This window comes from Budorcas taxicolor, chromosome 6 (assembly GCF_023091745.1).
Source record: "Budorcas taxicolor isolate Tak-1 chromosome 6, Takin1.1, whole genome shotgun sequence".
NCBI classification, from domain to species: domain Eukaryota; kingdom Metazoa; phylum Chordata; class Mammalia; order Artiodactyla; family Bovidae; genus Budorcas; species Budorcas taxicolor.
Window position 1 is genome coordinate 17,929,994 of NC_068915.1, and position 24,792 is coordinate 17,954,785.

At 40.0% G+C, this 24,792-nt stretch overlaps 1 protein-coding gene across 2 annotated transcripts in view; it reads left to right on the top strand.

The window, feature by feature from the left end:
* The window catches only part of PAPSS1 (3'-phosphoadenosine 5'-phosphosulfate synthase 1), a 119,468-nt gene that overhangs the window by 46,230 nt on the left and 48,446 nt on the right, over positions 1–24,792 (top strand). For both annotated transcript variants that reach the window (XM_052641967.1, XM_052641968.1), the window contains exons 6-9: positions 7,594–7,707; positions 10,261–10,372; positions 12,990–13,195; positions 14,608–14,743. In XM_052641967.1, the coding sequence (XP_052497927.1) occupies positions 7,594–7,707; positions 10,261–10,372; positions 12,990–13,195; positions 14,608–14,743 (568 nt within the window). The remainder of the gene's footprint in view (positions 1–7,593; positions 7,708–10,260; positions 10,373–12,989; positions 13,196–14,607; positions 14,744–24,792) is intronic.

Genomic DNA, 24,792 nt, shown 5'->3' on the forward strand with positions numbered 1-24,792 from the left:
TTAAGAAAAAGTTCAGAATATACTTAAAGGAAAAATTTAAAATGTGAAGTCATTCTGTTTATTAATGTGTTCACAGTTAGGAACATTAAAATGAGAAGGGAGGGACTACTATTTTCAGGTAGTGGATGTTCTACCAGCCAGTTTCCAGGAAAAAAATGAGCAATTGTTTCTGAGCAAAGATATGAATACAACACGTTAGGTCTTAGATTGTGTTTAGTCAATCAAATAAAAAAGTTTTGTGTATCTATGTTACATATTAAATTTAAATTAATATTTGAATATTTCTAGACCTACCTTATTAATGGTAGCATGTAAATCGTTAGTCAGCCAAGTAGTCTGTCAGTTGTGTCTGACTGTTTGCGACCCCGTGGACTGTAACCTGCCAGGTTCCTCTGTCCGTGGAATTTTCCAGGCAAGAATACTGGAGTGGATTGCCATTTGCTTCTCCAGGGGATCTTCCCCACCCAGGGATCGAACCCAGGTCTCCTGTGTTGCAGGCAGGTTATTTACCATCTGAGCCACTAGAGAGGCCCCTAGTAAATTGTTAATTAACCTCCTATTCATGAGAACTCCTAGGAGTATACCCCTGTTTCCTCTTTAGCCTTAAATGGTGACTGTGGAGCTGTTAACATCAGAGGTAACTTGGATTGCAAGGAGATCCAACCAGTCCATTCTAAAGGAAATCAGTCCTAGGTGTTCATTGGAAGGACTGATGCTAAAGCTGAAACTCCAATACTTTGGCCACCTCATGCGAAGAGTTGACTCATTGGAAAAGACTCTGATGCTGGGAGGGATTGGGGGGCAGGAGGAGAAGGGGACGACAGAGGATGAGATGGCTGGATGGCATCACTGACTCGATGGACATGAGTCTGAGTGAGCTCTGAGAGTTGGTGATAGACAGGGAGGCCTGACGTGCTGCCATTCATGGGGTCGCAAAGAGTCGGACACGACTGAGCTACTGAACTGAACTGAACTGAAGGGTTTAGGTGCATAAACACCTGTTCCTGACCTGGCTTGTGATCTATTTTTGTTTTAAAGGAAGCTTCCTGATGTAAAGGGTTTTATATGTACAGGTTGCAGAAGAACACATTATTTTCTGATAGCTGTATTTCTGGGAATCCTAATGAATCCCAAATAAAATGGATAGCTCATGTGGCAGAGACTTCATGTTCTGTTATCCAGATATCTTGTCTCACTTTGAGGTGGTTTTGATCTTTTTTGATGTTTAATCATGGTTTTGGAAACTAAAAATATTTCAGTAGCAGGTGATAGAAACTGGCTGTGTCCACGTTTTGAAAACAGTTTTTCTTCCTGATAGTTCTCTCCTCTCTACATGTTCAGTCTACAGAGAACTTGCTTCCTCCAAACATGTGTTCCATGCTCCTGTTGATTCCTGCTGTGTGTGTTAATTACAAAAATACTTGCTTTATGTATCTTTTTGAAGAGAAAAACAGTGGCAACTTCTCAAACCTTTATTTTGCCATTGGTTAGGCATCAGAAGAATTTTATCTTTAAGTTATGAGGCTAAATTCATCTTAAAATGATTGCCAAGTGTGAATTTTGAAAAGGAAAGAATTTTGTGATATGCCATGTAATGAAAAAAATTAATCCTTAAATTTTAAAGTTTTAATGATAAATAAATATTAACATTTTATATAATTTAAAATTATTTTCTTGATAAAAGAAAAAAAATGCCTTCTTTCTTGGCGTCTTAACCATGGACTGCCAGAGAAGTTCTAAATTCCCTCTTTCTTGAAAAGAAAGTGATTATAGGGGAATTCCCTGGTGATCCAGCGGTTAGGACTCAGAGCTTCCATTGCAGGGTCCCAGGTTCCATCCCTGGTTGGGGAACTAAGATCCTGTAAGCCATGTGGCATGGCTGATTAAAAAAAAAAAAAGATCATAGCCTCTATGTTCATGCAGACAAAATGGCTTGTTAGTAAAAATGCGTTCATCCTAAAGCTATGGCATTATTAGTATACAAAACATTAAAAAAATAATTTGGCCAGGTTTATGAAAGAGATACTGCTCTTTCATGTTCAAAGAAGTTTTCTTGGATTTGCTCACCAACTGTTTGTACCTTTTGGTTTTTCACTTAGGGTGTGGTTGCCAGGAAATGGACATGATATATAGAAACATTTGTTGATTCTCGGCTCTTATTTTGAACAAACTCTTTTTGGAGGAGGCAGATTCACATACTGGAGTGCATACTCCACTGTGGTATGTGATACAGAAGGGGGATTCCACATCCGAGGCGAGGCGAGGACAGAGCCTGCCTTGTGCTGGGAGCGTCCAAGTGGGCAGCTGCTGCTCCTCATTAGTATGTGTGGGCTGATGCTAGTGATGCTGGCTTAGGAAATCCGGTTAAAAATGCCCTGTTGTATCCAACAGAGATCAAAAGATTTAGTTTGTTGGGTGCGCTCCTCTGACCCTCCAGGATGGCTGACAACTGTTAGTGGTAAAGCAGGGGTGAGGGTGGAGGAGAGTCATCAATACCCATCATGAAAGAGGCATCCCATCCTTACAAAGTAGTATGGGCTTCATAGATGCCAAAGAAAGCTTTAGGTAGAGTTGTTTGTATCAGTGAAATCCTTCTCTTCCCTGGAGTTGCTGTGTCACTTGTTCCCAGACTGTGGATTCTGTTTTTTAAAGTTTTAAGGGATCCAAAGTGGTGAGAATGGAGGTGTTTGATTTATTTGCAGTGATGGGGCTTGAGAAAGTTTGTTGAAAATCATTCACTTGTTATTAATAAAAATGTTTAGGTGTAACTGAAATGTTGAATATCTTTATTTTTTGTCTAGATCTTCATTAACACAGAAAGATCACATGCCGAAACCCTGGGAATTGTAAATGTTTAATAAAATCATGAAAATAAACTAAGAGCACTTTGTGTGACAAAATGTTTCATAACTTAGTTTTATGGGAGAAACAGTAAAGGTTTTATTTTAATTAAAAATTTTTGTTAGTTTTTTATTTGAAAGAAAATAATATTGGGACCTGAGTTGGAATCCCAGCTCTAGCACTTATCAATTAACTATATGACCTTGGAAAAAATAACCTAATTTCTTTGGCTTCGAGCCTCTCATCTGTAAAATGGGCAATAAAAATAGTACCTATCTCAAAATTGTTCTGAGAATTCTATTAATAAATGTAGCATGCTTAGAACAGTTCCTGGCATGTAGCAAGCACACTGTAATTATTATTTATTGAGTATTTATCGTGTGTTAAGCACATTGGAAGACAGTGTAGCAGGGATTTGGGGTAAGTTATTAACCTCTTCTGAGCCTCAATTTCCTCATTTGTAAAAGAAGAATAGCAATAGTTTCTTTTACTTTCATAGGTAAGATTGCATGAAAATTAAATGAATTAATTCATGTGACACCCTTAAGGCATTGCTGGTTTTGTTGTTAACATCCAGTAAATGTGAGCCCCCACAGATTACATACTTTAAGTCATTTTTCACACAGCCATGTGACTATATATACGTATATGCATATACTCACACACACATATATACATACACACACTCATACCCTTGTTGTTGTTAAACAGCTGAGAAAGAAACAAGTTGAGAAATGTAGATAACCCGTTCAAGGTTGCACAGTTAGAATTTGATCTCTGGCCTTAAGAAGCCAAATCAGAAATAAGTGACCTATAGACCTCTGTTGCTTTATTGTATCTTTTTGGTTTTGAAGATGATGTTCCTCTGATGTTTTTGTGATTCATGTAAATATTTAATTTCAAGCGTGTTTTGTGAAATTTTATCATACTGTTTCTCTCAAAAGCCTTAGTGAATGTCTGACTGTGTAACTTTTAATTTTAGCATTTGTTGTGGAAGACTTGAATTCTTTATTTTGCAAAAATGCATGTTTCTCAAGGCACCTTTGAGAGCTTTACACTTACCCAAGAAGCTAATTGAACATATAGGGTGCATGTGCAGTTCACTTAATGCACGTTATATTGTTCTGGGAAACATGGATTCTGAATTTTTATTTTCTGGTTGATGGAGTAATAGACTTTGTACAAACTACTCAAACTACCAGTTGCTCTATGAAACACCTGTGGGTGAAGAACACTTGGAGGGAAATACACAAAAATGATGTTGATAACCATATATAAGAGTGATGGGTTTTTCTCATTTCCACATTTTCTTTACTACTATTTATTGAATTTAACTATTTATAAATTTATTATAAATTATTCTTTATAAAATAATTAATTTATTATTTCAAACAAATGTATTAAAAATAATTCCTTGAGTTAGAAGTATAGAATGGACTACCTTAAGCTGTTTCTCTTGCTAGATTTTAAAAAGAGACTTTACCTTGTTGTATTGTATTAATATCTATAAAGAGAAAATGGAAGCAGTAATAGAAGCTCTCTCTTTCTTCACCATTATTCTTTGAGGCCCTCATGTAGTGTTTACTGTTAGTAAACACAATAAGTAGTCTTCAGCTGTGGGTACCTGCTGCAGGCTTAATTGCAAAAGGAGGTGTGGAAGGTTTATGAAGCTCTCTGTGCTGTGCACAGTTTGTGTTTAACACACACTTTCTGCTTTCCCCTGAGCAGTGGGATTCTCGAAGGACAGAGGGCCCCCAGAGAGCTGGCTGAACATGGTATGGTAGCAAGCAGTGCTCCTTTATTTATGTCTTTTAATTTCATTATTTCTTGTTTTTCCTTTCTTCATATTTACTCTTCTCATTCATTCTTGAGTTCCTCCTGAGAAAGATTGGAGGCCTTGAATTTACTGGCGGGAGGAACTTGGTTTTGGTACATGACTTAGCCAGTGCTGCTCCGTCTTTATGAGCTTCCGAGGTGGCACTAGTGGTAAACAATCTGCCTGCAACGCAGGAGACGTGGGTATGATCCCTGGGTCGGGAAGATCCCCTGGAGGAGGGCACGGCAACCCACTCCAGTATTCTTGCCCAGAGAATCCCCGGGATAGAGGAGCCTGGTGGGCTGCAGTCCACAGAGTCACAAAGAGTCGGACACTACTGAAGTAACTTAGCACACATGTTCTATCTTTGAAGGAACAGAATATCACAGAAATGTAGGAGAATAATTCTTTCTAGATTCACAGGGCCCATAAGGGCTGCTTGAGTGGTAGCATTCAGGCTTTCATGAGGTCATCTAGTTTTGAGACACATGTCTGACTCTGCTTTTTCCGTCTGCTGAAGGTATTAATACAAGTCCGAATATTAGTTGAAATTTCTTCCCAAACTTTTTCCTCAGGAAAAATAGTAGGTAGTGTCTTTAAACACTTGGTTTTTCCATTAATATTTGTTTCAAACTACCTTTTTTTTTGTTATGCATTTTTAAAAATAGTCTTTACTTTTTAGAGAAGTTTCAAGTTGACAGCAAAACTTCAGTGGGAAGTATAGAGAATGAATTCCTAGGAACTCCCCTCCCTGCCACACATGGGTTATCCGGCTGTCAGCATCCCTCACCAGAGTGGTACCTTTGTTATAATTGGTGACCTACATTAATATGTAGGTTCATTGGACTCATTAGAGAAGATCCCGATCCTGGGAAGGATTGAAGGCAAGAGGAGAAGGGGATGACAGGGGATGAGAAATGGTTGGATGGGATCACTGACTCAGTAGACATGAGTTTGAGCAAGCTCTGGGAGATGGTGAAGGAGAGCGAAGCCTGGTGTGCTGCAGTCCATGGGATCACAAGGAGTGGGACGTGACTGAGCTACTGAACAACATCGATACTTTGTTAGCATCCACAGTTCATAGTTTACTTTAGGGTTGAACATTCTGTGGGTTGTAACAACTGTGTAATGACATTTACACACCATTGTAGTATTCTACAGAATAGCTTTACTGTCCTAGAAAATCCCGTGTTCTTCCTATTCTTCCCTTCTCCTTCCCCTGTAACTTTGGGCAACCGCTGTTTTTACTGTGCCCATAGTTTTGCCTTTTCAGAACGTCCTATAGTTGGAACCGTACAGTATGTAACCTTCTCCAGTGGGTTTCTTTGATTTAATAATCTGCCTTTAAGTTTCCTTCATGTCTCTTCATGGTTTGATAGCGCATTTCTTCTTAGGGCTGAATGACTAATATTCCATTGTCTGGATATACTGCCGTTTATTCATTCATCTACTGAAGGACTTCTTGCTTGTTTTCAAGTTTGGGCAGTCATGAGCAAGGCTGCTGTAAACATCTGTGTGCAGATTTTTGTGTGGACATAAGTTTTCAGCTCATCTGGGTAAATACCAAGGAGCATGACGACTAGGTTGCATGGCGAGAGTATGGTTCAGTTCAGTTCAGTTGTTCAGTCGTGCCTGACTCTTTGTGACCCCATGGACTGCAGCACTCCAGGCTTCCTTGTCCATCACCAGCTCTCCAAGCTTGCTCAAAACAGATTGTCTTCTGAAGCAGCTATACCATTTTGCATTCCCACCAGCAGTGAGTGAGAGTTCCTGTTGCTCTGCGTCCTTGTCAGCATGCGCTCAGTGTCTTGGATTTTGACCATTCTAATAAGTATATTCTAGCAGGGTTATCTCACTGTGGTTTTGAATTGCATTTTTTCTGATGATACGTGATGTAGAGTATTGTTTCATATACTTATTTGTCATCTGTATAGCTTCTTTGGGGAGGTGTCTGTTCAGGTCTCTGACCCATTTCCTAATAGGGTTCTTTTCTTCCTGTTGAGTTTTAAGAGTTCTTTCTATGTTTTGGATAATAGTCCTTTTTCAGATACGCCTTTTGCAGGTATTTTTTTCTCAGTCTGTGGCTTGTCTTATCATTCTCTTGAGAATTAATGTATTTTTAAATGAGACATTGCTTAGACATTTATGAAAAACTTATCAGTGCCAGTTTTATATGCTTATGGAGATTACTTGGTTTGACTTTAAAAATTTAGAGTAATTAAACACATTTGATAATTATTCCTAGGAGAATGACAGATGTGAACAAGCCTTGTGAAGGTCACTTGATGAGCAGTATCTGAGAGCAGTGTGTAAGTTTGTGGTCATCACAAATAGATACTGGTGGGATAAATGAGAAAAGGCTTTGTCCCAGTGTGATATGAATGAGTACTTGGAGTTGGGATAAAATTTCCAGAACGCTCTTCATAGGAGGTCAGAGAGTGCTCTTTTTCAAACTGCGGTGGCGGGAATAGAGCTGACGTGCTCTGGAGTAATGTATTACGTGACTAATCAGGTGGGGTTAGTGACGCTGGTGATAAACATGTGTACGGAAGCTGGAATATAATGGTTCCATAATATGTTGCAGATAATAGTGATTATGTTTAGAGTGCCTTTTTTGTTTATTTGTTTCTAAGTCCTTTTAATCATTATTCCTTACTTGAGGTCACCTCTTTGTGGTTGCCTGATTTTGACATACATGGTACACTGTGGGAATTTGTTTCATACTCAATAGTGGGAGGTTACATGTGATGATTTCTTGTGTATGGGATGTTATCTGCTTGGGAGTAGACCAACCGTCATTAGGAAAATTGATTAAATTCCTCTCATACTTTTTTTAAAGTCTCCTTTTGAAACATTAACTTCCTTCATTAACATACCCTTTGGAGAACTCTAAATTGTTGAATCAAACATTTAATTTTGCTTTTGTTAATGTATAGGATATTGTACCTGTGGATGCCTCTTATGAAGTGAAAGAACTGTACGTGCCAGAAAATAAACTTCATTTGGCAAAAACAGATGCAGAAACACTACCAGCATTGAAAATTAATAAAGTAAGTGCTTTGTCCTTTTTTCGTATCAAGTGCTTTAATCCTATAGATAGATGTTGGTCTGTAGAATTTGTGATTTTATTGATGTGTTTGAGGGCATGAGTGGCCGTGGTCACAGTTGTATATATCACCATTTCCGGGGTGCGAAATATGTGTAATTTATAAAACCATATTCCCAAATTACCATGGCTTTGATTTTATTTTACTCATAATATTTATTTTGAAATACCAAAGAATAGAGGTTATATAAGATTTTAGGTCTATCAGAAGGAATGGATTCTAAAAAGTAAAAAGCCTTTAATAATTTAATAATTAAAATGAACATTTTTTTTTCCCTTAAACATGTTTCCTAATCCCTTGCCAAGACCCTGATTTTCCCTTTCTTATATTGTGAAGAATAATTCTGTTGTGTATTGTAGCTCTAATAATATCATTAGGTGTTTTTCCCAATAAGAAACTGCTTAAACTAAATATGGTGACAATGGAGACTATCATTTATCACTTTCAAATCTTAGAGAATTTTAAATTGTATCACTCAGATATACTTTAAAAATAGGTTTAGAAATAAGAACTTACACTAGGAATAGAATTTCCCAGCTTTTTTCTAGTGTAGTAAAAATCCCAGACACCCAGGGAGGTGCCAAACCTGAAAGTAAGGAGAAAGAGAAAAATAAAACCCCCAAACCTTCTGAGGCTGGAGAAAGACTCTTCAAAGACTTACTCAAATTCCTGATAGGAGTACATTGTCTAGGTGGTTTGTGTGATTGGGTTTCTAACCAGAAGCTAAGACATGTTGCAGGGAGCAAGGAGAAGGGGGAGCTGGGGAGCAGAGTCACTCAAAGCTGACTTTACTAAGGAACAACAGATTTTGTCACTAACAGACTTTGTGTCAGTTGAATAAACACACACACACATTGGGGTAGGGGGAGAGAGAGAGGAAAGAAACTGAGAATGAATGGATCCGAATCCAGGTCAGTCAGACTCTGTAACCCAAAAAGATAGTAGCTTTTTCAGATGTGGACCTTTTTTCGAAACAGTGGTTTGTTCTTTGCTTAGCAGTATGAAAAATAATTAATTAAAGAAACGTGGGCTACATCATGTAATGTTTTAGCTCGGGCTGCCACAACAAAAACCGTAGGCTGGATGGCATAAACAACAGACATTTCTTTTCTCACAGTTCTGTAAGAAAGAAGTCCAAGACCTAGGTGCTGACTAACTTGGTCCCTGACAAGGCTCCCTTCCTCTCCGGCTGTCAGATACCTTCTCACCATATGCTCAGGGTGAGAGTCGAGCTCTGGTGTCTCTTCCTTCTCTTATGCAAGCACCAGACTATTGGATGAGGACCCAGCCTTATGACCTCATTTAAGCTCCATCACCTCCTTAGGGCCCTATCTCCAGTTCACGTTGGGGGCTTCAACATATTTGGGGGGGACATAAACATTCAGTTTATAGTAGATACCATCTACAATTAGATTCCAGTAGAGACAAACAGGGGCCGTGTCAGAGGTTTAGGAAAAATTAATAAGAGGAGAACTTGAAAATGAAACAATTTGGTGCATGAATGTAATTTTTTCCTGTGATTGAAGGAGGGGTGTACTTTGCCATTATTTGATTTTTCAGTGGAACATGCTGGCCAGCATACTTTGGGAATACATGGTAAGCCACATCTCACTGCACACCTCTTGGCCAGGCGCTTTATCTTTTCTCTTTTGAGAATCATGGCTATATATATACATATATATACCAAGTTAAAAACGAGCATATCCAGCTTACATTGTTCTTGTTTTGTTGCTAAGTTGTGTCTAACTGTTTTGCAACCCCATAGACTGTAGCCCTCCAATCTCCTCTGTCCATGGGATTTCCCAGGCAAGAATACTGGAGTGAGTTGCCATTTCTTTCTCCAGGGGAATCTTCCTAACCCAAGATCGAGCTAGCATCTCCTGAAATGCAGGTGGATTCTTTACCACTGAGCCACTAGGGAAGCCCCCGCCTAGTTTACATTAATTCATCATTAATTTGTCAATTCTTTAATATTCTGATCAGATACACTAGAAATCTTAAAGTTCAAGAAATAATACAGTGTTTGTAAAATGAATGTCATTGGTGAGGGACACTTTGGGTAAGTATTTTTATCTAAAGTTTGTTTTAGTTTAGAACAGTGGTTGTCAGAGAGTAGTTTCTAGAACATTATTGTTAACATTTTCTGGGTACCTGTTAAAAATACAAATCTTTGTCCCCCATAGCAAACCAGCTAAATCAGAAACTGGTGTGGAGCAGTCTTCATTTAACAAGTCTTCCAGAGGTTTCTTATACATATTGAAGTTTGAGGAATGCTGGTTTAGGAGATGCTATTCTTATTAGAAATGTTATTTAAATTTATTAAGAAAAACACATATTTTCTTAGTGCCCTTGTTGTTTATTAGATTTGTATAACCTGTAATCATTCTTGAGAAGTTTGTTACCATTACTTTCAAAATGAAACTCCAGAAAACCGTTACTGCTTTTGTTCATGAGTACACGAAATAGAGCATTGTTCTTTACTGTCTCATTTACTAGGTGGATATGCAGTGGGTGCAGGTTTTGGCAGAAGGCTGGGCAACCCCGCTGAATGGCTTTATGAGAGAGAGGGAGTACTTGCAGTGTCTTCATTTCGATTGTCTTCTGGATGGTAAGACTTTGGACATTCAGATGCATTGAGTGTGGAAAAGAAGGCACATATTTGCAGGGATTGGTCACTGTTTAGAGAGAGTACTGGTAACATCTTAATTGGAGATAGCACTTTAAATTGTATCAGTACGGAATATTTTACGTATATCCTGAGATCATCTTTCCAGTTTTAGTTTTCCTGATTGTGATTTATTGTGGGGGAGAAGGACAATCTGGGGATTAGGGCTGAAAATGAATTTAAAAAACGAACGCAGTTTCCCTATTCCGTATCTACCTGATCATGGTAGAAAGCCTCTTCCGAAAGTGTACATAGTCACTCACTTGTGCTGTACTGAGGCCCATGCTTGCTTATTAAGCCAGGTGTTCTGACAAGGAATCAGGGAGTTCAAGTTTAGGAATCCTGAAATAGGTGGCTGAAAGGTTGGTTCTTCTTATTTTAAAACACTGAAGCAATTGCCAAGGAAATCTATATGTAGGATATTGCCATTACATTCTAGCTACCTTAAACTTTGTATACTGTTGGTAACAGTAATTTACTACAGTAAAGGAGATGTTACTAAATTGTAAAGAACTCTAGTGCCATATGACCTGGCAGTTCCATTTCTGGGTATTTATCTGAAGAAAACAAAAACACTAACTACAAAAGATATATGCACCCTTATGTTCATTGCAGCGTTATTTATGATCACTAAGACGTGGAATCAACCTAAGTACCTGTCAGTTGGTGAATGGATAAAGAAGATACACACACACACACACACACACGATAAAGAAGATACACACACACACACACACACACACACACACACACACAGAGGAATATTACTCAGCTGTAAAAAAGAAAGAACTTTTGCCATTTGTTGCAACATGGATGGACCTGGAGGTTATTGCTGCTGCTGCTGCTAAGTTGCTTCAGTCGTGTCCGACTCTGTGCGACCCCAGAGGTGGCAACCCACCAGGCTCCCCTGTCCCTGGGATTCTCCAAGCAAGAACACTGGAGTGGGTTGCCATTTCTTTCTCCAATGCATGAAAGTGAAAAAGTGAAAGTGAAGTCACTCAGTCATGTCTGACTCTTAGCGACCCCGTGGACTGCAGCCTACCAGGCTCGTCTGCCCATGGGATTTTCCAGGCAAGAGTACTGGAGTGGGTTGCCATTTGTTAAGTGAAATAAGTCAATTCACTCATATGTGGAATTTAAAATACAAAAGAACAAACAAAACAGAAATAGACTCGTAGATACAGAGAACAAACTCGTGGTTGCTAGAAGGGGAGGGGTGGGAATAGGCTAAGGTGAAGGGGATTAAGAGGTGTAAACTTCCAGCTATAAAATAAATAAGTCACAGACATATGCTTATTAGCATAAATATAATACTATAATAATTTTGTATGGTGACAAATGATTACTGGACTTATGGTGATCATTTCATAATGATTTAAATATTGAATTTAAATATTATATTTAAATGTTGAATCACAGTGTTGTACATCTGAAGCTAACATAATATTGTACGTCAGCTACAATACTTCCATTTAAAAAGAAGTCATAGACCCCGACAAAATTGCAACCATGTTCTTCTGTGTTATGAAGAACTTTTTTTGACCAGGGGAGTAAATAGATACTGGAAAATGTAATTCCTAATCCTTGTTCTCAAGAAACTTTATCACAAGAACATAAGGATTGAATTTTACTTTTTGATTTTCTTCTTGGAAATAATGGTGAAAGTTACTGTGGACTGCCTCCTTAGTAATGATTCAGTCTTGGATGTGGTACAAATCTGTCTATTAATTTTCCATTTTGAACTCTACCTTGTGGTGGTAATTTTAAAATAGTCAAGCAGTTATCACTGATTTTGTTGACATCTTTTGCCCCAAGAAGGGATGCCATGATTTCCAAAAAAATATGTTTTCTCTTTGATATGTAAATATTATCCACATATGAATTTGAGAATGCATTTTATATTCCTAACCTGTACATGATGAGTGGGAAAAGAAGAAAACACTTTTAGCTCTTGAAAGGTTGGGAACCGAGAATGTGCCTTCAGTCTCACCAGCAGCATATTTTGGCGTAGATGGAGACACTGATTATTTACTTGTTTCATCACCCATGATAGCTGACATTAGTTCCATTCTGATCAAAAGCCAATAAAAACGTTTTGAGTGTTTTTGTCTTCCTTTCTCAAGGATCTAGACCCAGGTCTAGCAAGCATCTTCAAGTAACTTACCACTCAAAATGTACTTATCAGCAAGGGTTCACCTTTGTCCTGAAAGGGCCCTGAAGCACAATTCCTAGTCTTACTCGCACATTTTTGGTGATGTTAGGTTTAACCAGCTGCTCTTCCTTGTTATATCTGTGATTCTTCCCCCTAAAGACAGTTTCATGAGTGGTTGTGAAGAGTATTGCTACAATTGCTGTTCTTAATTTTTGCTGTTTTTTTTTTTAAACTCTGAATTTGTTGCTTGTTCTCTCCCTGATTTTCTGTGCCAGGGGCCAGTGACACATATCACTGGAGTAGTAAATCTTTTATTGTTTGAAGAGTGTCCGCTGAAGTGTGAAAGGTGGATATGAGACCTGTTGAGTAACATAAGCTGTGTGCTTTACCTTCTTTTGTGCCCTGCAGGGGGTGTCATTAACCTGTCAGTACCTATAGTCCTGACGGCTACTCAGGAAGACAAAGAGAGGCTGGACGGCTGCACGGCATTTGCGCTGATGTATGAGGGCCGCCGGGTGGCTATTCTTCGCAATCCAGAGTTTTTTGAGCACAGGAAGGAGGAGCGCTGTGCCAGGCAGTGGGGAACAACATGCAAGAATCACCCCTATATCAAGGTCCTGAGTAAACTTTGCTGCGTTTTGTCTTGATTTGCCAATAATGCTTGTGCTGAACTGTGAGGCATTACCTGTATATCAACTCTGCCATTAGAACCATGAATATTTTGCAGAATCAAGTCTGGAACTTACATTTGTGTGATGAGCATACAGGCTTGTCATTTTGGTGCAGACAGATGTTCAGCAAATATTGTTTAAACACCTCCTGTACACCAGGCTGTGAGCTAGGTGCCAGTGCTGGGAACATTGGGTGGTGTGCACAGCAGGCACAGTCCTTTTGCGCTTGGTGTATGCTGTCTGGTGGTGGAGTAGATACTGATCTTGCATTTAGAGGTAGGATGTGAGGGCAGAATGCTGCGGGAGCCCACAGCAGGGTGATTTTATCTAAGCTGGACTTAGAATTGAACATTGTGTTTCTGGTATGCAAACAGTGCAGTTTTAGTCTCCGCGAAGGGCCTCATGTTATTTTATGTATTGTATGTGAAATATTATCACTGAAGTCACATTTCTGTCCTTTGTTTTAAAGTAGACTTTGAACTGTAAAAGAAACTGAGGGAGTTCCCCGGCAGTCCGTGGTTTGGACTCGGCTGCTTTCACTGCTGGGGCCAGGTTCCATCCCTGATAGGGAACAGAGATCCTACAAGCTTTATGGTGCAGCAGAAAATAAAAGCCCTAAGTGAAATTCTAGTAGCTCTGAATATCTAGAAAATGTATATAGTGTCTGTTTAAATCATGGAAGTGTGCTAGATTTTATTTCATTATCTTCTATAGGACAGAAAAGAGCAATTAAATTTTAAAAATAGGCAGATATGGGACTTTGCTGGCAGTCCAGCGTCTAAGATGCCACAGTTGCACTCCAGGGGGCTCAGGTTCCATCTGATCGTCGGTAGGGGAGCTGAGATATACTGACTCCTCTGTCCTTAAAGGCCATTCACTCTACTCCCTGGACGCTGTGCCCCAGTGCCCTATTTGTTTTCTCTGTAACGTTTATCACTAGCTGGTATTCCTCTGGTTTCTCCTGTCTTTTCTCATCATCATTACTTTAATTGCTCAAAAGTCTAGGATTGGAAAACAGAGGGCAGAGTGACCCATTTTTTTGTTAATCAACATGCAGCAACAATTAAAAGAATGTTTTTGTTACTTAAAAAGTTATAATTATTCATTCAATTTTGTTTGCATTTCATATGCAAATATGATAGCTGTATCACAAATCCTTTGTGAAATTATAAAATGTATTCTAATTCTACAGCATTTCTCATTCCCAGTTCAGTTGATAAGCCAAACAGATTTACCATTAACCTTAAGATGAGCATAATTTATAGGTATATATAACTTGTGTGAGAGAAGTGTTCTTACTTATTTCGATCTTGATTCCTGTTTAAAAAAAATTATTTTCTTTCTCTTGCCGTTAGATGGTTATGGAACAAGGAGATTGGCTGATTGGAGGAGATCTTCAAGTCTTGGACCGAATTTATTGGAATGATGGTCTTGATCAGTATCGTTTTACTCCTACTGAGCTAAAGCAGAAGTTTAAAGATATGAATGCAGGTGAGACATGGATCTGATTATCTCACATGGGACTGCTTGGAGTCTCTGCTTGATGGGGAAGTTCTTAAGGATTTTTTCCAATACTTACTAAAAAGTAAGACAGATTGAGGAGTAAAGATAAGTGGAGTTAGCAATGGAATATGTAAGGAAAGCTATTATAATCAGTCTGAATCCACCTGTGTAGTTCGCTCCCATTCTGCGTAAAACAATAGAAATAATGACATTCTGCGTAAAACAATAGAACAGCAATAACACGTTCACTGTTCATTCACCAAGTGTTCGTTGTTCATCTGTTGTGTGTGCCGGAGTGCCGAGTGCTGAGTATTCATAAGTAAACAGGAGCTTATGGTGTATTAGAGAGAGACAGTCAAAAAATAACAGAAAAAGTTATTGAAGAGTAGGTTAGTAATGATTTCAGATTTCTGAATTAGGATGACGTGGAGCAGTGGAATTGGAGAGTCTGTAGAAACTCTTCTTTATAATATTGCCTTAGAAAGTATCCCAGGACAGGGATTTTTATATTAGACATCTGTGATTAGCAGGTCTTTTACACAAAGGTAGGTAAATAGTGTGTTTATACTGGTACATCCGCAGATGCCACAGCGTTTGCTATAGATCTTTGGAGGCTTTTTTTAACGTCTGAAGAATTTCGAGCCTCTTACAATCATACTGCTTACGAATTCTCACTCCAGAAATGGTTAAACCCTAAACATGGATGCTGCTTTTTCAAATAATTTCTGTGTAGAAATCGAGGAGATAGCTCTATTGTAGTTTGCTGATATTCGATATGATGTGAAATGGATCAGGAGCTGGAGATGTGATCTGGGTACACCCCTTCAGAGCTCCACAGGCCTCAGCAGCCTGCCTCATTCATTCACATTTCCTGCTTAGATACCTCAGGGTATTTGATAGTGTAGGACTACATTTCTGCTTCTGAATTTTATTCCTCACCTCTGAATTTGAAGCACATATTTGGCCTAAGCCACTTGTGCAGGAATTTCTCTATGACACTCGCTGCTTGCTGATACAGCAGCTTGTTTTCTTCCATTTTGCTAACATGTTTTGGGCACAGTCGTAGGGGACTGTATCATGCCTACTTTAAGTCAGGATGGTGCCTCATTCTCTTTTGTCAGTACGTGACTTAAAGGTCCATGTGTAAGTCTGGTTTGGCTTTAGAAGTGTAAGGAAGATGGGCTTCTGGGAGAGGTTTTCCTTTCTAAAGAGAATCAGGCTTAGGACAAAAAGTTATCTTTTTCCATCCTGCCTTTTCCTCTTGCTTTGGATGTGATCATGTACAGGTTCAGTGTTTGGAGCTCTGGTAGCCATTTTGTAACCATGAGAATCCATGCGAATCCATGAGAATCTTATACTGTTTGAGTTTCTGATCAACCCTCGAGTCCTCTGTATCCACATTTCTTACTCAAAGACTTAATGCATGTTTGAGTTATAGAAGATGCTTCTAGTTGAGTCTTATCTTGTGTGTGGCCAGAAGCATCTGATAATTAAACATGTATAGACCTCTTTTTCTGGTAAGCAGGAACATGTTTAACTGAGGACTTGCTGAGACCTGCTCATTTATTTTTTTTCCAAAATAATTTATATCAGGAGCTCATGTTAATAAATAATTTTTTGGCACTGTTGAAGGGTCTTATCATGAAATTATCATTCATAATCAGAGACTTTATGTTACATCTGTTTTGCATTCTTCCTTGTGGGGCCAAACATTTTAAATCATTTAGAGAATTTGTTGCATAATGAGTGATTGCAACTTTTGTTTAAAGTAGCTGGGAGCCAGTTATTTGCCTTAAATCAAGCAAAAAAGATGGTGGGGTGTTATTTTGTTTATTTTTCCATTTTAGACTAAAGCAAATAAACAACAGATTGAGGACCTTCCTTTATAGTTCTTACTCACTCTTTTCCGGAAGCCAGTCATCTACTTGTGTGTACAAATCATAATTCAAGGGAGAGAAAAGAGGAAATTCTTTTTTTCCTTTTACTTGGGATTCCTTTTTAACCTCTTCCTCCTCCTTCCCTCATCATAGTAGAAGAACTCTGATCACCCTGTGTGGGCTGTCCTGCGCACATTGATATGATCAGTTTTGGTGTTTCTAACCCATTCTGTAGCTGGAAGGATTGGAAAATCACCAATACCCATGCGATTGCAAGGTATCATGGTTCCAGGTGGCAGGTTCTTTGAACCATTGATGATTGACCACTATCTTGGAAAGAATAAATTTCACTTAAGCCTATTAAGAGCCAAGTTAATGTTTATTATACACAGTGGAGTCCTGCTGGGTTACGAAGGGAAACATTGACATAATTCCTTTTAAGCTAGTGTGTGCTAGCACAGTGCTTAATAAATCTGTAAAAGCCTTGTATTGAACCAGACCGTATTTTAAATGAATTGGTAGAAACAGTAGGTAGATATCTTAGGCAAAGTTGGGAATGATAGATACATGAGGAAGCTGAGGCGCAAGCAGATTGCCTGCCTCTGAAGGCACTGCCACAAGGCAGTGAGCAGGAGATGCTACGATCTGAGGTTGGGTGACGGAGCCTCTATCAGCTGGGTCAGGGCACACTCAGATGAGGCTGTGAGCGTTATCTGACAAAGTGAGTATTTAAAGACGGGTGGTCAACATTAAGGGAGCTGCCAAGGAATGATGAGGCATCTGGGGACTAGCAATTTGGGGGTAGTATTACCATTCCTGACATTGTTTCTTAAGTGGGATAAGAGAAGGCTGGCGCTGTGGGGAGGGGCAGCGGGCAGGAGATAGTTGTCGGGGTGTGGGCACGGCTGCGGTCACCATGCTGGGGGCAGATGTTTTCTCCTCCATCCTCTGCTTGACTGTTGGGGTCTGCCTTGGGGAGGTAGGAGTGCAGCCCTCCCCTTGCCCCTGGACACACATGTGCACACACACATGTACACGCACACACACACGCACAGGAGGAGACAGGGACTAGAGGGGAAGGTGAACGCAGAGCAGACAGTACAGGGTCTATTTGGCAAAAAGCTTTATATTCAACATTATGTTTCACGTTAATTTGAAAGCACTTTTAAGAAAGAAAACTTGCTGCCATGTTTTGGGTATGAGAGTCCCTGTTTGTGAAAAATTCTAGTCTATTCATATTTACTCAAGTGGCCTATCTCTGTCTTGTGGATTTTTTTTTTTTTTATTCTCTCATGAGCAGTTCAAGTAAAAGAAAGACTGGTGATTTATGACAGGCCTGAGGGAGGAGGGGCATCAAACTCGTTTTTTGTTTGTTTGTTTCCAACTCTCTTAAAAAATCCCCCACAGAAGTAAACATAGAGCGCCCTTACCTTTCCCCTCTGCCCCGCCAGCCGTGGCACTGTTCTCAGGACTGTTGTTCAGCTACTGCATTGATCTGAGGGAAATCAGAAATGCCTGTACTTACAGTTTGGGGGTAAAATGGCAGATGATAGAGCTTCCCTAGGACTGGAAGAGAAGACTTATTAATTAGTGCTGTATGTAGGACAGTTTTCAGAGAAGTTGAAAGGAAGCAAGCAGGAAGATGTTGTAATTCTGGGTTTAGTGGTTGGGATGCAGTCCAGGGCTCTGCCTGTGGGCTGGGCAGCGAAGCGCAGTTCTGAGAAATGTGGGGGAAAGAGTTTGGAGCACTCCCCTGCTGACCAGTCCATTAGTGGCTCACAGCAGCCCTCCTGGGAACCTGCTGCCGTCCCTGGGCCCTTTGCTGAGTAACTGCAGCGCAGGGGCCCGGCCCAGTTTTCAGTATGTCGCATTGTGTTCCAGGGCTGTGATGCTCGGTCAGGCAGCCTGTGTCCTGCCTGTATCCAGGGGGTCGGGGTCCACCCTCCTTCCACCACCAGGAAACACTCCTGGTGCCATTCCTTCCTCATCACATGTCAGTGCATCCTCAGAAGAAGCTTCCCTACTGTCTTCTTCCCCTTCCACCTGCTGCAGGGAAGGGATCAGACTGTATTTTACATGATATGTTGGCTCCTGGATGGTATTGAATGCAGAGGAGAAGGAGAGAAGCTGTACTGTGGGGCTCTTCCTTACTTAGGCATGAAATACAGATGTCTAGGGAGCTGGGCCTGCTTTTGGCTTGAGATATGCGGGTAACAGTGAAGGTGGAGAAACTGAGGGGGTGGGAGCGGTAATGAGCAATATCTATTGAAATGTTTTTAGTAATAAGTCTCTGTAACTGATGAGTTGGAAGGTCAGGACTTAGAGATGCAGCTAACAGAAGCCATCTGTATGCACATGGTAATTGAATCCAGGCAGAGGGGTAAGTTTCCTGAATGAGTCTGTAAAGAAAGAATGTCATAGGACCCAGCAGTGAACCTTATGGTTCTGAGAGGACTACAAGATGTCAGAAACAGGTGATTAGACTAAAATGGGCCAAGCAGAGTATAAAATGTCATACACATTTGATCACATCTGTGTAAAAATGTATGCATAAGGAGAAAAACTAGGAGACTCTGCAAAAAACCAAAACCAATTATATTAAGAGAATGCATTTGGGTTGGTTTTTTCTCTCCAAATTTTCTTCAGTATTTCATTTGTATGTATGTGTTAGTCATTTGTGTCTGACTGTCTGCGACCCCTTGGACTGTAGCCTGCCAGGCTCCTCTGTTCATGAAATTCTCCAGGCAAGAATACTGGAGTGGCTACCCATTCCCTTTTCCAGGGGATCTTTCTGACCCAGGGATTGAACCTGGGTCTCCCATGTTGCGAGGGTAGCACCTGTCTTCACTGTTGCCACGTGGTTATAGTGTACGGGTGTTGGTTGTGATCAGTCACAGGAGCCTGCCTGTATTCTGGGGGAGGAACACATTGAGTGAGCAGAGACAATGGAAGCCTGGAGGATGGTTTATTTTATATGGAAAATGTGGGGCACATGTTTCTCTGCAGCAGACTTCTGGTTTTGCTGTCTCTCCGCTCCACCCCCCGACTCTCACCCACATCAACCCTGCGCAGTCTACTAGGCCAGTTCTCTCTGGAATATGGCTGATAAATGCACAACCTCTGTTTGGAATGCAGTATCCTTCCTAACCTGTGTTTCACAATTCTACATGATACCACGTGCTAGGCTTCATATCCGTCTTTGACAAAATCGATAATTCTATGTCCTCAGACACATCTGCCTTCCTGCTTCCACACTTTTGATCTCACCAGGTGGCTTGGCTGCAGTGTTTTCACTTCCATCACCCAAATTTCATTTGTCTTTGAGAGGTCAGTAAATTACAGCCTGCAGGCCAGATCTGGCCCAGTGCTGGTTCTTATAAATAAAGTTTTATTGGGAAATATGCACACTCACTCGTTTATGCATTGTCTGTGACTGTTGTTGCACTACTCGTGCAGAGTTGAGTAGTTGCAGCAGAAACCCATGCCTTTAAAGCATAAAATATTCCCTCCAGCTCTTGAAGGAAAAAGTTTGCTTTGTGCACATCATCAACAACTTCACAGTGTACTTTCTATAAGCCAAAATAATAGAATTCCTGGTCCTTTCCCAGAAATGAAGGCAGAGGCTTAGAAAGAGATGGAAATCATAATACTCTTGCCTAGAGAATACCACTAACAGAAGAGCCTGGCAGGCTACAGTCCATGTGGTCCCAGAGAATTGGACATGACTCAGCAATTAACACATGCACACACACACACATCCTAGGAATGAGGACAGAGGGCTAGAAAGAAATGGAAATCATAAATGTTAATATTAAGCTTCAGTCATTTTGTAGGTAATGTCCCATTTTCAAACACAGTTGAAACTCTGATCTTTGGTAAAGCATTCAGTCTTAAACTAAGCCATAAGGAATTATAAGTGAAAAGGTAAATATTTTATACCAGTTATGGTGTGACAACAGGGAATTCACTGTCCTCTAGGAAATGGGGATGAGAATGTGAAAAATTATTGAGAGTTGCTGTAAGTATCAGTGGGCCAAGGTCCATAGTAGCCCATTATTCTTTTTCCATCCTTGATGGAAAATTGACGGAGGAAAATTTAATAGTGATGCATGTTGGGTTATGTTAGTTGGGACAATACCTTGGGAATGTAAGCTTCCAATGGATCAGTTACTCCTGTTACATTGTTCATCCATGTAAGTTCTCTAGTGGAGAAACCAGATGGTAGGGATGAAAATGCAGTCTGCAGCTACAGACAGTTAAAACCATTTGGGTAATTCATTGATAAATAGTTATAAGGGATTAAAAAGACTGGAAGTTTAGGAAAAGCCTGGTAATACTGGGGAGAAAAAAATGGGCAGACCAAATGATTACTGCATTTCTGAATGGACCTGATAATAAGGAAATAATTCTACCTGGAAGAAATTTTGTCAGTAAAATCCTTTATACGCTGCTAATGTAAACTTTTAAGAAGTCATTCATCTTACCTTTATCTGTTAAATGTCCATGTGGAGCTAGATTAATTCTTTTTGGAAAGGAAGCCTAGGTAGGTGAATTATTAGAACCTGTGAAATATGTGTATTTGAGACAGAATTTATTTTTTATGTTTCCTTTTGCACATCCTGTCATATAAATAATCTTGCAAAATGGCCATCTTACAGAGTGAGATTTGCCCTGACTGAAGTCTAGGAATGTAGTCATCACACACCTGAGATGTATTACCCAGGGGTCCTGTGCACCTGTTCCTCATTAAGGACAGCGCAGGCTGCATGTCCCAGCGCAGAGCTAACGCACCCTCGTCTTTAAACACTCACTGGGGTGTTCGTCTGGAATAGACCTGGAGCTGCCAGTAGAGCAGTGGGTTCAATTTCCCTGCCAGGAACTTTTAGATAGGGTGCTTTTCTGTTTTTTGTTTTTGTTTTTTTTAAGAATGAATTGTCTTAAGGAACTTAGATTTATTAAGTGACTGCAGTGTGCATCTCACCGTGCTGGGTACTTTATATTCTCTTCATAACAGTAACTTTAGTATCACCCCACTAGGAAGATGTCATAAGTGAAATGAAGACCTTAAAGACCACAGTCTATGCTTAAAAACTGGTAGACTTGTGATTTGAAACTGTCAATGTCCTGTTCCAAAACTCTGCTTCTTCCGTGTGTATCTTCCCTTCTAAAAATTTTTAGAGAAAATTTCAAATATATGCTGCTTATATTTGTGAGTAGATGTATTAGGCTTCCTTGGTGGCTCAGACGGTAAGAATCTGAAGTAACACTTTAAAGTAACTCTTTACTTTTGTAATAGTATGAAGGAGGCCCCATATACCTCCAACCCAAATTCAGTTGTACCAACTCTTGACTAATCTTGTTTCACTTATGCTGCTGCTTACCCCACTGCATTCCTGCATGTTATTCTGAAGCACATCTCAGCCCTCAAGTCATTTCCGTCTAAATATTTCAGAAAGTATTTCTTAAAAGTTAGGACTTTAAAAACAGAGCCATGATATCGCTGTTGCACCTAAATAATAATAGTTTATTAATACTATCAAATAGGCTTCCCCGATGGCTCAGCAGTAAAGAATCTGCCTGCAAGGCAGGAGGTGCAGGAGACCCGGGTTCAATCACTGGGGCAGTTAGATCCCCTGGAGGAGGGCATGGCAACCCGCTCCAGTATTCTTGCCTGGAAAATCCCATGGACAGAGGAGCCGGGTGGGCTACAGCCTGTGGGGTCACACAGAGTCGGACATGACTGAGTGAGAACACACAATACTATCAAATATCTAGTCAGTGTTTGTATTTCTGATAATTTCATAGTAGTTACATTTCTTGTTTTTATAGTTTGAATTAGGATCTAAGTAAAATTCACACATTGTAGTCAGTTCATATGTTTCCCATCATAATTTTTTACTTCGTTTTTTAATGTTTTGTTTTGAAATAATTTTTAAAATCTACAGAAAAATTATAATAGTACCAAGAGCTCCTATATATTTTACCCAGATCCCATAATTGACATTATGTTTATTTGCCTTTTCATTCTCACTTTCTTTGAAAGTTGCAGACACAATGTCTCATTGCTGCTTAGTTATTTCCACATGTATTTACTGAAAATAAATACAGTGTGCACATCAAACACAGAAAAATACACTGGTATGAGACAGTCCAGCCTGGGTCCTGCACTCACATCACGCCATTGTTCCAGTTGGTTCTTTATCACAGAACCAACAATGACAGCTGAAGTCTTCTCTTTGCCACCTTTCACTGTGCTTCCGGATGCCACTTGAGCCTTTAGTCTGCCTCATCAGAGCAGCCACTTGGTCTTTGCTGTGTCTTTCACAGACGTGGCGTTTCTGAAGAGTACCTGTTATTTACTTTTTTGACTGTCTCTCAGTTTTGGTTCACCTGCTGTTTCCTCATGATTAGGTTCTAGTTACACATTTTGTCAGGAGTCCCATAGGGCGCAAGGCTGAATCATTGGCACATCATATTTTGTGGCTCACAATTTTGATTTGTCCTCTTACAGATGAGCTTAACTTTTTTAAAAGTTAACTTTTAGCATTAAAGGTCATGTTTACCAGGTTTTTCCTGCTGTAAAGTTAACAAGTTCTTTTGTACATACTAACAAGTATATTGGGGGGCAGATTTTGAGACTCGATAAATATCCCGTTGTTATCAAATTTTTATCTGTTAGTTTTTAGCACGCTGCAAACACAGTGATTTTTCTAATTCTATCATTCTGGTTACATTTGTTAGTTGACCTTCTATACTGTAAGTTAGAGTTTCCACTTCTTCATTGTTTTTTTTCATTTATTTTATTCTTTCTGGATTCATAGACTCTTTTACTCAGTGGTTTTGAAACCATGAATTATTATTTACTTTGATGTTTAGCTTGTCCTAGGTTGGCTTCTGGGGCTGTGTCCCTTGACATGTCCTGGTTGCTGTATCCTTTGACATGTCTTCATCCTTCTCTGAGCACTTCCTTTCTTTATGGTACAAAAGACATTCCATTTCATGTTGTGCTATCCATGCCTGCCCCAGAATTGGCCATTTCTGCCAACGAACCCTGGTTTATTGAAATAGAGGGTAGTATTTAGGTTGCAAAATTTGGGCTTTAGTTTTGCTCTTTGCCACTGGGTAGTCACTGCTTGTAGGACCTTTCAGTGGACAGAACCAAAAAATAAGCATGTATACTCACAGAAGTTTATATCTATTCCTGAATACATCTATCCATACAGCTGAAAACCATGAGGCCGGTCATCCTGTTATTTTCAACCCTAATCCAGTACCACGTGGTCTTTTCTAGCCTTTCTTCTTTTTGGTTCTTTTGCCTTTTCTCTCCTACAGTCAGAATCCTGGCTCCCATCATCCTCCATGGATTTACTTACTTGCCGTTCCTCCATGTCTGGTGCAGTCTCCCAGTCAGACGAGCTGTCTCCTCAGCCCTGGCCCCACTGACCCCACTGAGGCAGGCATCTCCTTGGCCCAGGTGCCGCAGGCTTGTGCTGGCCCAGAGTGCTCTTAGTCTCTTTCCTCCCCGTGGTCCAAGCCTTAGCTACTTGCCCCCAACCTCCCCATCAGTGCAGTAACACATCAGTAGGATTCCTTAATGGCTAGTAAGTGTCTCTGTTGTTCTTCAAGGCTGTTTACAAAGAATGGGTAAAGGGAAGGGAAGAGAGGGGAGAGAACTAAACTTACTGATATCGAGTCCAGAATCAGAATGCAGGTTAAATGGAACAGTGGTAGTGCGTGTGTTCAGGAGACATTCTTTGTTGTTTTTTGGAAAGACTGGAGTATGATAATTAGGAAGTAAGATTCACTCTTGGTCTTGGGCAAGGGGAGTTCTATATAATGGCTAAAAGGGATGTTTTGAAATCTTTTGATATCTATAATTTGAAGTGTTTTCAGAAGGACAGAAAAACTGTGATATCACCCCTCCTCCTGTTTCCTTAAAGCAGGATAATTTTAGATAAGTAAGTAAAGTCTTTCAGTCTTGTCCGACTCTTTGCGATCCCATGGACAGTAGCCTACCAGGCCCCTCTGTCCATGGGATTCTCCAGGCAAGAGTACTAGAGTGGGTTGCCGTTTCCTTCTCCAGGGGATCTTCCTGACCCAGGGATTGAACTCGGGTCTCCAGCATTGCAGGCAGATGCTTTACCATCTGAACCATCAGGG